Source organism: Sycon ciliatum, chromosome 1, assembly GCF_964019385.1.
Source record: "Sycon ciliatum chromosome 1, ocSycCili1.1, whole genome shotgun sequence".
NCBI lineage: Eukaryota > Metazoa > Porifera > Calcarea > Leucosolenida > Sycettidae > Sycon > Sycon ciliatum.
The window spans coordinates 22,604,878-22,618,818 of record NC_088643.1 but is presented as its reverse complement, the minus strand read 5'-3'; the positions used below and the strand labels follow the sequence as shown (position 1 = coordinate 22,618,818).

The 13,941-nt window shown below is 51.4% G+C and overlaps 2 protein-coding genes across 9 annotated transcripts in view; both read right to left on the bottom strand.

Moving 5' to 3' along the window:
* Positions 1–29: 29 nt before the first annotated feature.
* On the bottom strand, positions 30–3,548 carry LOC135822112 (dermatan-sulfate epimerase-like). The gene has a single exon (XM_065334921.1). It carries the CDS (start codon positions 3,546–3,548, stop codon positions 30–32), a length of 3,519 nt encoding a protein of 1,172 aa, XP_065190993.1.
* Positions 3,549–9,695: 6,147 nt separating this feature from the next.
* Positions 9,696–13,941, bottom strand: part of LOC135818335 (uncharacterized) — a 49,229-nt gene continuing 44,983 nt past the window's right edge. For all 8 annotated transcript variants that reach the window (XM_065331709.1, XM_065331717.1, XM_065331725.1 and 5 more), the window contains 3 exons: positions 12,307–12,450; positions 11,322–11,421; positions 9,696–10,822 (listed from right to left, as the gene is read on the bottom strand). In XM_065331709.1, coding sequence (XP_065187781.1) covers positions 10,710–10,822; positions 11,322–11,421; positions 12,307–12,450 — 357 coding nt within the window. In that variant the 3' untranslated portion in view covers positions 9,696–10,709. The remainder of the gene's footprint in view (positions 10,823–11,321; positions 11,422–12,306; positions 12,451–13,941) is intronic.

Below are 13,941 nucleotides of genomic sequence, written 5' to 3'. Positions count from 1 at the left end.
GTAGCTGGGAGAAAGCAGCAAGACCGAGACTAAGACGGTTCACTGGACATGTAGACATGACCCTCAAACGTACGGATCAGACGCCGCGTGTCGAGAGTCAGCTTCTCGATCTCGTGAACTTGCTGCTTGGTCAGGCCGTCCCAGGACTTGAGGAACGCGCCCTTCTTGAACGGTGCGTACGGCGGCACGGAGAACATGCCCGTGTTGACGACGCTCAGCAGACGGTGCAACGAGACCGGCCGCAGCGGCAGGCCAAGCCAGCGGAATAGCTGCTCAGCCGTCCGTTCCGGCTCACTCAAGAGCAATTCAATCGGCAGAACAAGATGGTTACGCTCCGGGTTGTCCACGAGTTCAGGGGACATTGACAGGCGCACATTGACGGCCCAGAGCAACGCAAGAAAGCGATGAGGCGACCGGAGAATGGCAGGTTTTCCGCGTTTCATCTCCTGCACCAGTGACGTGTACTCCTTGGGCATTTCACAACCTAGCTTGCTGTCCTCATCATTGCCGTCAGCAAGACCACTCAGGCCTTGGTAGAGACGCTCGACGTATGCACACTTCCTATCGCACTTGGCTGCGTGGTCAGCTACCCAGGAGCGAGGGTCACGCACCACTAACACAACACGGCCCGCATCGCCGAGCAGCTGGCCCACGAAGCGGCCGTGTGAGTTCCAGCTGCCGGAGCCGTCGAAAAGTGCTGTGCTCGAGTCTGGCCGCTGCTCGAGCTGTGCTGCAAGTAGTTCATTGGCATCAGCACTGCTGTCCTGCTGGACAACGCTGCGCAGGTAGACATCGGGGTCAGACAGGATGGCCTTCAACCACTGTACCAGTACATCCACCGACTGCGAATTAGCAGATCTGCTCGTCCCGCCGCTCAAGGCCCCGAGAAGAGACATTGCAGGAGAAGGAGACGATGGGGGAGGACACAGCACTAGATCCCGGGTGCTTGAAGACAGCAGCGCATGCTCGGCTTCACGCGATGCGGCCGGCAGTGCCGCCATGCTCAAGTTGCGGATGTCCACGTCAGAGTGGAGCAGATCCTGGACAATCTCTATGCCAGAGCCGGGCAAGGCAGTGACCAGGATTTCCGGCATTCCTTGCCGATCGTCAATGAGACCCGGCTCAATGTTGTGCGCGTTCAGAAGTGGCCGTGCTCCTGGAAGAAACAACAAACTGTACACGTGCCACGCCACGATCAGCAGCCAGAAGCCAGTGGCAAGCTTGACAACCTGCGACGTCCAGCTCCGGCTGGAGTATGGCCGCCGCCACAGCAGAAGACATACGAGCACAAGCGGCAGTCCGTACATGAGCCAGTCCTGGAGAAGACCGTGCGACGACGCTGCACTAGACCGGCGATGGCCCTCTCCACCGTCGTCACGCTCGCGATGCCGGGCGCCAAAGTGAACACGAGATCCGTTGACGTCGACGCTGAGCATAGCCGGAGAGCCGAGCTCCTTGACGCGACTCTTAGCACTGGCTAGGCGCGTGGCCATACCAACGTGGTACTGGACACCGTTCACACGAACCCTGACGAACACAGAGTCATCACGCATACTCGTGAAGACGGGCCGCGATACGGAATTCCCGTCAGCGGTGAACAGCCAGGCCACGTGGCGCGCAGACTGCTCGCTCACCGGGAACGTGGCGTTGACAAAGTGAGTGGTACGCGTGCGATACTCTGCCGGGAACGTGGAGTTACTGACGCTGGCTTTCACCTGGCCACCGTGACTAGCGTTCCAGGTCACCGTGTGGCGGTGCCCGTCCACCAAGACGTACGCCGCTTGTCCGTCCGCGGCCAGGCTAAACGGGTGCTGGTTGTTGTGGAAGAAGGCGTGCGCGTGCTGCACGGACGACGTCTGCTTCAGCTTGACCGTATCCAGGACCAGCAGGACGCCGGGTGAAAGCAGGAGGGTGGCGCGCTGCACGCTGCGCAGACCAAGCGCTGGCGTGTAGCTACCCGAATACTCGCCCAGCATCATCACCATGCCGTGGTCCTGCGCCGCACTCACGATGTCGGCTTGCATTTTGAACGTCTCTGGGTCACGGTAGTCAAACCATTTGTCGCAATTTGAACCTAGCTGGCCCTGCAGTGGGTATGTGCAGTCCAGCTTACCAGACGACGGAGAGAACGCTAGTACGTTGTTCAGATGCGCCAGTTTCGGACCGTAGAGTGCATCCGTGATGAACGGCCTCCCGTTGGGGTAGAAGATGAACGATCCCTGATCCGGGTGCTCGTGTCCGGGATTGAACGAGCGGAATCCCTTGATGAACGGCCAGGAGTTCTCTTGCGCCAGTCGGTACTGGGCGCGGCCGTTGGGCACGCTGCACTTGAGCGACACAAAGGTCTGGCCGTCGCGAGTGCCACCGCCGTACACGGCCACTCCCCAGTCGCTGAACACGTGCAGTTCCGGTGTGGTGCTCAGCGGCGTCTCACCCAGCATCGGGTCACTCCACACTAGCTCCGTGTGCAGACTGGTCCAGCGGTGTGCCTTAGCCTGCACAAGACGACCCTTGTTCTCGCGCTTCTCGCGTACGCGCGACGCCAGCCAGTTTGCTTCACCGGTCCTCAGCACAAAGCGGTCCAGGAAGTGGAGCTGGCTCTCGGGACCGAAAAACCAGGTCGTCGACGAGTCGCCGATGCCTAGCGTTTCTCGAAAGCCGGGCAGGATGGTGAAGCGCAAGAAGTCCAGATGCTTAGCAAACCACGGGTTGCTCAGAGTGTCCAGATGGACGCGCCGCCTGAGCAGGAAGGCAAGCTGCGTCACCGACCAGGATGTGTAGCTACCGTAGGTCACCGCCTCGTTCAACGAGCCGTCCACGACCAACGCCAGCACCTGCATGTTCTGAAAGTAGAGCTCGGTGGCTCGGTGACGCCAGCGCGGCGCTTCCCTCACACCGTGCTTCTCAGCCACCATCGCCGACATTGTCATGGCAAGGAGGATAGTTGGCGTGTGGTTGTGAACCACCGTGAACGACCAGTGCACGTTTTCGGACACGGAGCGCGCGTACAGTTGGCTTCCATAGTGGGCAATCACAGCCAGGTAGCGTTTCTTCCTCACCTCACTTAGCTCACTGTGCACCAAGTCGAACATGGTGGAAAAGCCGATCAGGGAATGGGATACGGGTACTTCATCACGCGGCAATGGCTTGATAAACCAGCTGTTGGCCGCGGCCATACGGTCTGCATACACCAATAACAGGTCCATTGCTGCTTTATCGGGCCATAGTACGCAGTGCATTGCCAGCGGAACGAGATTATTCCCGTATACTTCGTTCCAACTCTTCCCATAGTCTTCAGGTAGCTTCGGTGGCAGATAGTCAGCAGGTCTTGCCAGCATTGTCTTCACAGCTTCGCGTAACCGCGACGCCGTGACCTTGCGCCGAGAATCCGCCTCGTTTCGCAACCCTTCCACATCTTTGCCGGAGAAAAGCAAGAACGGGTGTCGTGCTCCAGGATCCTTCGCATCCCTCGCACTAGCAAAGACACTGAGTGCAGCAATTTGCCAGCACAGCCATGCAATTTGCCAGTGAAAATGTAAATTGTTCATTGTCTTCGTTGACGGGTACACGTGGACACTAGGTGTGATGCTGCCAGCTCTCCATTCCGATATTCTCGGTTCTAGATGCTCTCGCCAAATCCAGTCAGAAAACAAATCCCAGCGGGAGCTTGCTGTTGAAGCCAAGCTACCTCTTGCCTGAGGAAGTGCTCAACAAACAAACAAACAGCACCAGTCAAGACGGCTTGTGCCAAGTCAAATTGATTTCATGATTTTGTTGACACCGAAAAGTCGTACAACCGCGTTGCACTTCTGCCTTTCTGGACCACAAAAAACGTACAGGATCTAGGGATGCACCATGTCACATGTGCACTGGACGTGGACCTGCTGTGATACACAAGGTGCGCAAGGCTGCAAAATGCAATCGTGCGTAGAGCGCCTCTACCGTGCACGCGCGCGTGTAGTCTGTGCGTACAAAGACAAGTCGTGCACTTGACAGTACGAGGCATGGCAAACCATGGTGCATTTGCCTACCGCACTCCACTGTGTACGTGTATCGGTTTTGGCGACCGGCCCAACAATGGCAAGTGCGGAAAAAAAGCCATGGTCGTGTGGCCGTGGAGCAGTCTGCAGTGCACCATGCCCATGCATGGTGTAAAACATGCCATACAAGCGCAACATCACTCCAGAATGACCACGCTCGACCACATGCAAACCGTACTGCTAGCATGCTCGGCACGGAGCCCCGGACAAACAAACAGTGTAAGTCATGCGTGAAGATCTACGTACATGTACGTGCATGTGCATATCGCGCCATCTGCCTGGCTCAGGAGCTGCAAGCGCCACTATTGTCTTTACCACGCTTCAATGGCGATGCACATGCACAGAAGTAGGACCGCTCCTTCCAGTCACAGGCTATGACTAACTATGACTGCAGGCACTACTGTACCTGAATACCCTACCCTGGTAGGGTATTCAGGTCAGTACTTACCTGTTGTTATCGATCGCGGGCGCTGGATTCTTCAAGTCCGAGCAAGCTCTCTCTCTCTCTCTCCTCAAGTTATGGTCGGATGATCTCGACTTGCTGGTCCAAGATTTAAAGGGGAAGTATACCCTAAAATCAAATTTTCACCAGTTGTAGTCTTCGGGGTGCTGAGTCGAATGGTCTTGGTCCGAGGAAGCTGAGACGCTCCCTTCCTACTTGAATCCCAATCGAACTCGCGCACTTCCACCGAAACTGGGTGACTGCGCCCTACTTGTGCACAAATCATCTGCTGACAGTTACCTATCAAATGCCGTCCTCAGCCGCTGTGCAGACATCCTGTGTGTACCTCTGGCTAAACTATTCAACTACAGTCTTGAGCAAGGCGAGTTCCCTTCCGCTTGGAAGATGGCCACGATTATCCCAGTGTACAAGGAGAAAGGTTGCCCAACTCACCCTACGAACTACCGCCCAATATCCCTCCTCCCCTGTATAGCAAAACTCTTTGAAAAAATAGTAGCGAAACAACTCCAGGCTTACCTAACAATAAAACAGAAGATATGCAGTCAACAATACGCGTACGTGAAGGAGAAGTCTGCGACAGACCAGCTTATTATACTTACCCAGCAAATGGCCGACTACATTGATGAGCGTCTGAACTTCGACCTCGTCTCGCTAGATTTCTGCAAGGCATTTGACAGAGTAAGCCACTCAACTCTCCTCCGTCAAGTCAGCAACTTCTCGGACCATAAAGTCACTGCCTGGACTAAGAGTTATTTGCAGGATCGAAGCATAGCCGTGAAGATTGAGTCATGCATGTCAGTGCCCAAAGTCACCAACTGTGGTGTTCCCCAGGGATCGCATCTGTCTCCTCTACTGTTCGTGATCTACATTAATGACCTACCAGAAGCCATACATCATTCGCACACCTTCTTGTTTGCGGATGATGTCACTCTACTTTTGCCGTACAAAGGCTCTCTGTCAAGTCCTGGTATCCAAGCGGACATTCATGCATGTCAAAACTGGGCCAGGGAAAGAGGCGGAGAGTTTTCGCCCTCAAAAACTTCTATTTTAAGCTTCCGTTATAAGCCAGCGGCAGCATCGTCACCAGCACCAACATCTGCCACCTACACTATGGAGGGTCTACCTCTTCCCAGTATTGACATCCTCAAACATCTGGGAGTTCGCTTCAGTGCAGACCTAAACTTCCGTCAACACTACCTTGACATCAGTCGCAAATTCAAGCAGAGAGTAAGCCTACTTTGTCACATGGCACATCGTCTTACACCGCAGGCCATGATGCTCCTCTACAAGTGCTATGTTAGACCTGTGATTGAGTATAGCGTCGTAGTGTGGTCATTTCGTCTTCGTTCAAGCGACTTGAGTGAGCTGGATAGAGTCCAGGCCAGGTTTGCAAGATCCTACCTTAGGAAACGCAAAATCCAAATCGACTTTAATACACCCAAGCAGGATCTTAATAAAAAAGCTAACATTGAATCCCTTCTTTACCGCAGGCAGTTTTTAAGCTTGGTTACCATGCACAAATTTATTTTCAAGTATCGACGTTGCCTAGCTTCATTCCATTTCAATATCACGCAGAGTGCGAGACGCCCTAACAAAATTATTCTCCCTAAAGCAAAGACCACATCAAAATCGTTGTTTCTCTTCCAAACCTCCCTCTTATGGAACTGCCTCCCACCAAGACTAACTGCAGAACCATCCATTATTGTTTTCAAGAATGAGCTTCGCAAACTCACTTGCAAACATAGTGCTTTGCTCTCCGGTATGCCTACGCCATGTACATAACCCCCCCCCCCCCGTGTGCTCCCCAACGCATTCCCGCTGCACAACTTTTCACTACTTTCACTTTAGCTCATACGTGTACATGTACATCCTTCAAAGCGGTGAACCCCTTGATAGGCGACAAGCCTCTGGGTCATCCTAATAAAGATATTATTATTATTATTATTAGATGGGGATTTGTATGCAAAATGTCACTAAAAGCGCCATTTCGTTCTTATAAAAGCACGGATGACCGCGATTGGCCCATATGTTGTAGTCTTTTGGACGCTGAGTCGACTGGTTTTGGTCCGAAAAGGCTGCAATGCAGCGTTCCTCCTTTATTCCCAATCGAACATGGTTGAACAAGCGGTCACGTGCTCCTGCGTACACCAGTCACCTGGTCACCGTGCCTGCAGGGTACAACTTACTAGCCTGTTTGACCTTTTTTGGGTGCAGTCCTGTCACTCGAGTTGAACTCGAGTTGAACCTTGGTGTGAAAGTTGTCGCCTGCTGGCGCGGTGACCAGGTGATTTGGGCACCCAGGAGCACGTGACCACTTGTTCAACCACGTTCGATTGGGAATAAAGGAGGAACGCTGCATCGCAGCCTTTTCGGACCAAAACCAGTCGACTCAGCGTCCAAAAGACTACAACATATGGGCCAATCGCGGTCATCCGTGCTTTTATAAGAACGAAATGGCGCTTTTAGTGACATTTTGCATACAAATCCCCATCTAGTAGGGCGCAGTCACCCAGTTTCGGTGGAAGTGCGCGAGTTCGATTGGGATTCAAGTAGGAAGGGAGCGTCGCAGCTTCCTCGGACCAAGACCATTCGACTCAGCACCCAGAAGACTACAACTGGTGAAAATTTGATTTTAGGGTATACTTCCCCTTTAAAAAAGGCAAGAACCTGCCCTCGTCTTTAGTCTTTACTAGTAATTACTCAATCTGCGGACAGAACTGTTTCGTCCTTTGTGATTATGATGACTGTATCTTTTGGAAGTGGAGCGCCTGCATTTCTGACAGCTGACACAACGAGTTACGTTACAACAGGTGACGTCTGGTGGCTGGTGGCTGGTGGCTGGTGGCTGCTGGCGGTGTGAGCTGAGGCCAGTACCGCAGTGGTCCTCAACTCAAGTCATGGACAAGTAAGGTGCTTACGCTACTGGACAGCGGATGTCACACTCACATGTGTCACACCTACCCAGTCCTCACCCACACCCTGCGCAAAGTAGAATGCCCTACGTAACATCGTTGTACATGTACTACTTGTGATGAAGCCGAGTGGTGTATTAGCTAGCTGCGCAAATTGTCATACTAGATATCTCCAAATCACCTAGACAGGTCGTGAAGGTGTCAGGCAGACCGTCCCTCTCGCGCCCGCCAGGCGAGACAACGCAGCCACGGATTCATCCTGCCCCGGGGCTATGCGAGCCGGTCGAGTGTGTCCGAGCTAGGGCCGTAGGGGGCTCGCGTGCAAGCACAAAGCTGCAAAATAGACACTGATGGCCCGTCTGGGGCAGTAGCTAGTATTGTCGAGTGTCGGCCATGGAAGACGATAAAGCGAGATGATGCATCGATGGCGATGGCGACTTTAAAAAGTCTTTGCTCGTGGAAATAAGGCGTGCCGAGAAAATATATCGTGTATCATGGCCCGCGACTTGCTCCGGTCGAGTTTTTGCGTCCAGTTGTCGACCTGTAGACATCATTCTCGTTGATCGCTGTTCCACAGTCCAAGTCAGGGAGTCTTACACTACTCCCTGGTCCAAGTCAAGTCGCCGTGTCGGAGAAGAGGTTTGCCCTTCTTCCTTGCTTGATTGGCATTTATATAGATTTATAGTGTAGTTTGGAGTTTTCAACTTGATCTTCTCCCCACTTGCGGAACCAGTAGTTGGACAGGGTTCGCCTTCTTCAACTTTCAACCAGGCTTCGTCGGACATGATGTCTACAGCCGCTAGTCGGTGATAGTGTTATGACAGGCTAGGCTGGGTACTTCGGTCAGTTCGGCCGTTGCAGCGTGGGACAGACTTCGAGCTTCGCTCAGCGCAGTTTTTTCCTGTAGCTGTGCCTTTTGGACAGGCTCGCGCTTGGGCCGCGCACAGTCAGTTCCGGCTACGAGACAATCATTATGAATATGACTGTTGAGCAAGCAGGCTTCTCCCAGTTCACTCGGCCTGTACTGTGCAGACTCCTCGCTCTGGTTACCATTACGTGTACATGTAGATCTACCATGGTTTACTCCCGGACAGGCTTCGCTAACACGGCGGTACCGATGCAGTGCAGTCTGGCCGGTGAAAGGAACTCTTGTTCTTGCTTGGTACAAGTGTCCTGGCTGTAGCCACATGTGAACCTCTTCAGTATACAAGTGACCACGGAGTTTTACAAATACAGGAAAACAGTTCGATGCATTTCAGTAGTGGCGGCCTCTCGGCCTCGAAGTACCGGTATCACAGTCGGCATTCTGCTTTTCCACTAAGGGAACTGGCTACTGGGCACGACTTATTAATTACCCTCACTTCCTTTAGAAGTTCTACTGACATTTAGAAAGCACACGCAGGGGCTGCCTCGTGCGGGAGTTTCCACACATAGCATTACTGAGACAACGGCAGAAGAAAGAACAGTAGTACTGGGTACTCACAGAACCAGCAAGTAAGCTGTAGTCGAACAGTGCAGATCTACACACAGAGCTCACGGCCGGCCTTATGAACGCTGCGAAGTCACACTGGCGACAGTGGTCACACATGTGACATGACTGCAGATAGATCAAGAAGTAACGCTCCTTGGTTACAATTGTAGGGCACATTGAGGCGGGGGCGTGTTTGGCGAGAAACTGAACGTACTGTAACCTGTCGGGACCTAACTAATGTTACTTTAGTAACCTGTACTGTAAAGCTGTAGCGGTAGATCTACTGACTGCGCATGGTTGCCTACCGCAATGATACAATGACATATGTACCTCCTCGCCTTAGCACTTCGCTCATAAAATTGGAACTGTCACTTTGTCAGACGACACACGTAGATCTACGAACTACACTGTACTTCGAAGGTAACTGAAAAAAAGATCAGTATTTTACGACTCCCTGCTGCACACTCATGCTATGGGCCGACTGGGAGCTGGATCCTCCCCCCGGTCGAGGTCGCATCTACCGCTACTTCATACTCATACCACGAGTAAGGGAGCTTTGATATGTACACATGATCACACACTTGAGAGGGACGAAAAGCGTTTCTTCTGTAACTCTGAGTTTCACGGTTTTAACCGATCATCAGACAGCAACTGATGTACTTAATCTTTTGCTCATACTCATAGCAAGAGTACATAAACCAGCAGGGTTTATGAAATTATGTACTCTTGCTCATACCCATAGGCTGCATAGTCCTCGATTGCCCACAGGCCATTAATGCAATGCGTGTCATAGCATGCAATGGCGACCGTCGGAGAGCACAACTAACTTGTTTTCTAAAAATAATACATTTGTGGAAACAAAAGAAAACCGAAAAAACCGAAAGAGAAAACAAACAAACCAAACATCCGCACTCGTGGACAAAAGCAAACTAGAGTGGCCATACATGTCGGTGCCAAGTTGTACCGGAAGAGAAAAGGATAGAGTTTGAGCAAGAGCGAACTAACAGTGTTGTCTGTGTCTGCTTTTAAATATAGCAGACACAGAAAAGTGACTACAAGAGTATTGATGTTGAATGGGTGCTAGAAAAAACTTGAGTAGATTAGAATGCTGGGAAGGAGACAAATTGAAACAATATGAATCACTATTGTGTTATGCAATCAGCCTGTGGCCAACCGCCCCGTCCTCAACAGGTAACTGGTGCAGGACAGTCCCGCTTTGGGCCATGGCATCCGTATACCATGGTACACATTTCATACGAGAGGCAATTGTCTGTGTAATTATGCAGTTTTTGTTTTTGAACTCGGATACGTTGGTGGACAGTTTGTCATAACTCGTAACATTTTGTCCTCTGCCTTTCTTTTTTGTTTTTGTTAATTTTTTTATATTTTAGTTCGTTGCCTCAACAGTACAGTGCACAACTTCAAAGACGGTTGAACAGAGTTGTATGGGTGTTCTGCTTTGGACGAACATCATTTTTCAGTTCATATACATTCTACAAGAGAGACAAACTGTCTTTGTGTGCTATTTGCATGGATGTCTTGCTTCCAACTGGTGTAATGGTGAGCTTGGACACCTGTATGCAAGTTGCAAAGCGCCTTGCCGACATGTACCGTGAAAGGGTCACGGCCAGTCACATGCTCTGGATCATATCACACGCATCCATCAGTTGAGGGTGTTGAAAGGAGAAAATCTGAAGAAAACATTTGACTGTCACCACCATAATACACGGGAGTGGTGTTTAATTAAAATGGAGTTGGAAAATGCCATCGGCTCAGTGCAGGGCGGATGCTGACCAGTGCAGATCATGCTTGCTGGTTGGACACTAAACAGTCAGGTAGGTGATCAGGTAGGCTGGGTAGGCCTGGCAGTTACGGTACACCATGTAAACCAGAGTGCCATTTGTGCGCCCACTGACAGTGTCGTAGCGAACTTGGTCTGCAAAAAGAAAGCCGAGAGAGAGCAAAGCAGATGCTGAACTGGACAAGAACATGCTCCAGTTTTGCAAGTTAATGGTCCCCATACCACGGGGTAGATACATGCACACGTTCGTACACAACCAACGACACCGCCACCTCTACCAGCACCAGAACCAGTATCATCACTGCACATGTACATGTCAGCAACAGGAGCACCTGCGAGTGGCATGCAGGCATGCACAGCTACAGTACTGCCAGGCGCCGAAGAACGAGAAGGCTGGGACTTCACCAAGCACAGCACACTGATGCTTATGCAGTGACTCCACTGCACTGTGCATAGACTGTTGTACATGAAAATAAGAACGGTCTAGGCAACGAGGCTGACCTCACAGTTCTTCGGAACCTGGCAGTACTGTATGATAGACACACACGTATGCCAGTGCCTGGCTGAGTTGTAAGACCACTGTGCTAGAAAGTAGGCCCTACAAGGGCTACACACATGCCGGGGATTTGCTTACCACCAAGGGAGGCCGATGTGGCTCCTGGATTGACGGGTGGCATTGTGAACTTCCGCGTTTCTTGGTCATGCGGGCATGTGTAGCTATCACCAGTGACAACCTACAAGCCAGAGAGAAAGAAAGAGAGAGAGAAAGAAAGAGAGAGAGAGAGGGAGAGAAAGAGAGAGAGAGAGAGAGAGAGAGAGAGAGAGAGAGAAAGAGAGAGAGAGAGAGAGAGAGAGAGAACGAAAGAGAGAGAGAGAGAGAGAGAGAGAGAGAGAGAGAGAGAGAGAGAGAGATGAATGTAGTGTGCTGTGTGTGGACAAGAAGCCTCGCACTAGTTGTCTTGAACGGTCGCATCATACATGATTTCGATTCACCTTTCGTGTCTTTCCATCTACATGTACCTCTCATTTTCAAATTCGTTACAGTAATCCTCTCTGCATGGTCTCTGTTTTGCTTCGAACGCGTTGTTTCAAACGAGCCCGGTCCATTCATGCAAAACTGGCATCCCGCTAAATTTTAGGAGTCTGACAAGCATTGTGCACTGCATTGTGTGACCTGTGGCATTTCTTATGGGCAATCGGTAGTACGCAACATGACATGTCAGGGGTGTCGGACACGCTACGGTCACCACAGCATTGACCGTATCACCCGTTGTCCCAGGTACCCGTGAATCAACAAAAGACCGTGATTTAGGCTCTAAATTTTGAAAACTTTCAGAGGGGCCACGAGTATACTGTATTTCAGGTGGCTGACCGTACCACCCGAAAATACCTTCCGTCGACCCTGCATGCACATGCCCGGTAGTGTTACTATATTGATGAATAGAGGAGAGTCATGGTGGTGGGGCTGATCACACTTAGCCGACATGAGGTCTCGATTGCGATGTATGCCCAGCGCACCAAGTGAAGAGAGAAGAAGAGAACGGAGGGAAAAAGAACTGGCAGTACAAGACCTTGCACCAAGTAAGGAGAGAAAGAAAAAAAGACGGAAAGCCGTTTACCTGCGCGAGGAACATCTGCCGTTGTCCGTTGAGGCAGTATGAATAATTATGTGAATAGCTGGCATCGGTAGCAAAGTAGTTGGCTTTGCCCCACAGCCCCTCCGAAGAAAACCGCAGATCAAAGCCCTCCTCGTCCAGATAGATCTGGCGAGGAAAGCATGGCGAACAGAAACAACACATTGATCGAAATACGGGTAAGGCCACACTTGTGCTTAATAAATCATACTGTTCAGTGGTCTTAACATCCAGTTGTCATCCCAAGCCAGCATCCTGCTATGCTTTGCAATGTAGCCCGGGCTTGGCTCGACGACGCTTACCAAAGTTCCCCTTGGGCATTTCCCCTGGTAGCTATGAGCCTTCCATGTTGGAAGGCCGTTGCCGCCGGGTTAGCACTATCGTGCAGTGCTCTAGCGCACAGTATCATGCCGTGGAATGTCTCAGTACTCCTCGTCAGTTTCGTGCTGAATTATGCACGTCTGCGGACTGTTCAAGATCTGGTATAAGTTAGTTAGTGGACTCTTACGCACAACCTGCTCCCCAGTCAGTGGTTTCCTCGTTTTCTTCTAAATATTTTTCAACATAATTATATTGAGAAAAGAAGTACGTGATCTAGAAAGAGATTTGTACCAGTAACAATATGCTATAGCCTGTGTTAGCCGGTCTGCTGCAAAAGAAGGTTCTGCGGCACCAGAAGATGATGTCCAACTGTTTTGAAACGACTCAGTTAGATAGCTGGTGCATCTCACCGGTGTAGGTGTAACATGTTGCACATGTTCCGTTTGGCGTAGTAATATTTCCACTCTTGATTGTAGCTATGAATGTGACTCTACTTCATGACATGTATGCATACGTCATTTGTACACACTCACAGGCACACACGCATGCGTATCTTTTCGTTGGCTCGCTCTGTTATGATGCTGGTTTTCCTTTTGCTTCGAGAGAATGTTTTGGACTTGAGAGTTGCAGTTTTGATCTCAACGTCTTGTCATGGTTGGAACTGGTGCCTGGCTGGGGGCTGGGGAGTTTATGCTCCTGTGAATGTAATTGTAACCTCAGGCCAAGGTTACACGTGGTGGCAGCGAATTCGAATTCCACGTCTTGTGAGAGCACGCGTACCAAAATTATTTGTGGAAGACTGATCGTGTAGAGATGGCTCAGCAAGGTGGCGCTCCTCCGCCCCCTCCACCACCACCACCGGGCCCAGCGCAACAACCAGCACGTCAACAACAGCAGATGCGAGCATGGGCCACGCCAGAGAAATTTTCTGGCGAGCGCAACGCCGACTGGACGTCATGGATTGGCCATTTTCGCCTCGTCGCGAATGCAAACAACTGGACACCGGCAGACCAAAGCAGGTACATTGGGTTGTACCTCACCGGCCACGCACTGTCATACTTCCAAAGTTTGGAAGCCCATACGAGGACAGGCCCATTCGACCAGCTGCTGCAGGCGTTTGAACAGCGATTCGGCGACGCAAACTTCATCCCCACGTTCAGAGCAGAGCTGCAGTCACGCCGGCAAATTCGTGGCGAGTCCCTGTCGGATTTTGCGGAAGTCGTCCGCAGGCTCAGTAGACGGGCGTACCCCACGGTGGCTGGAGCAGTGCAGGATACCCTGGCGCGCGACACCTTTGTA

Coding starts and splice junctions, on each gene's coding strand:
- LOC135822112 (XM_065334921.1), bottom strand. CDS start 3,548: ATGAACAATTTACATTTTCACTGGCAAATTGCATGGCTGTGCTGGCAA.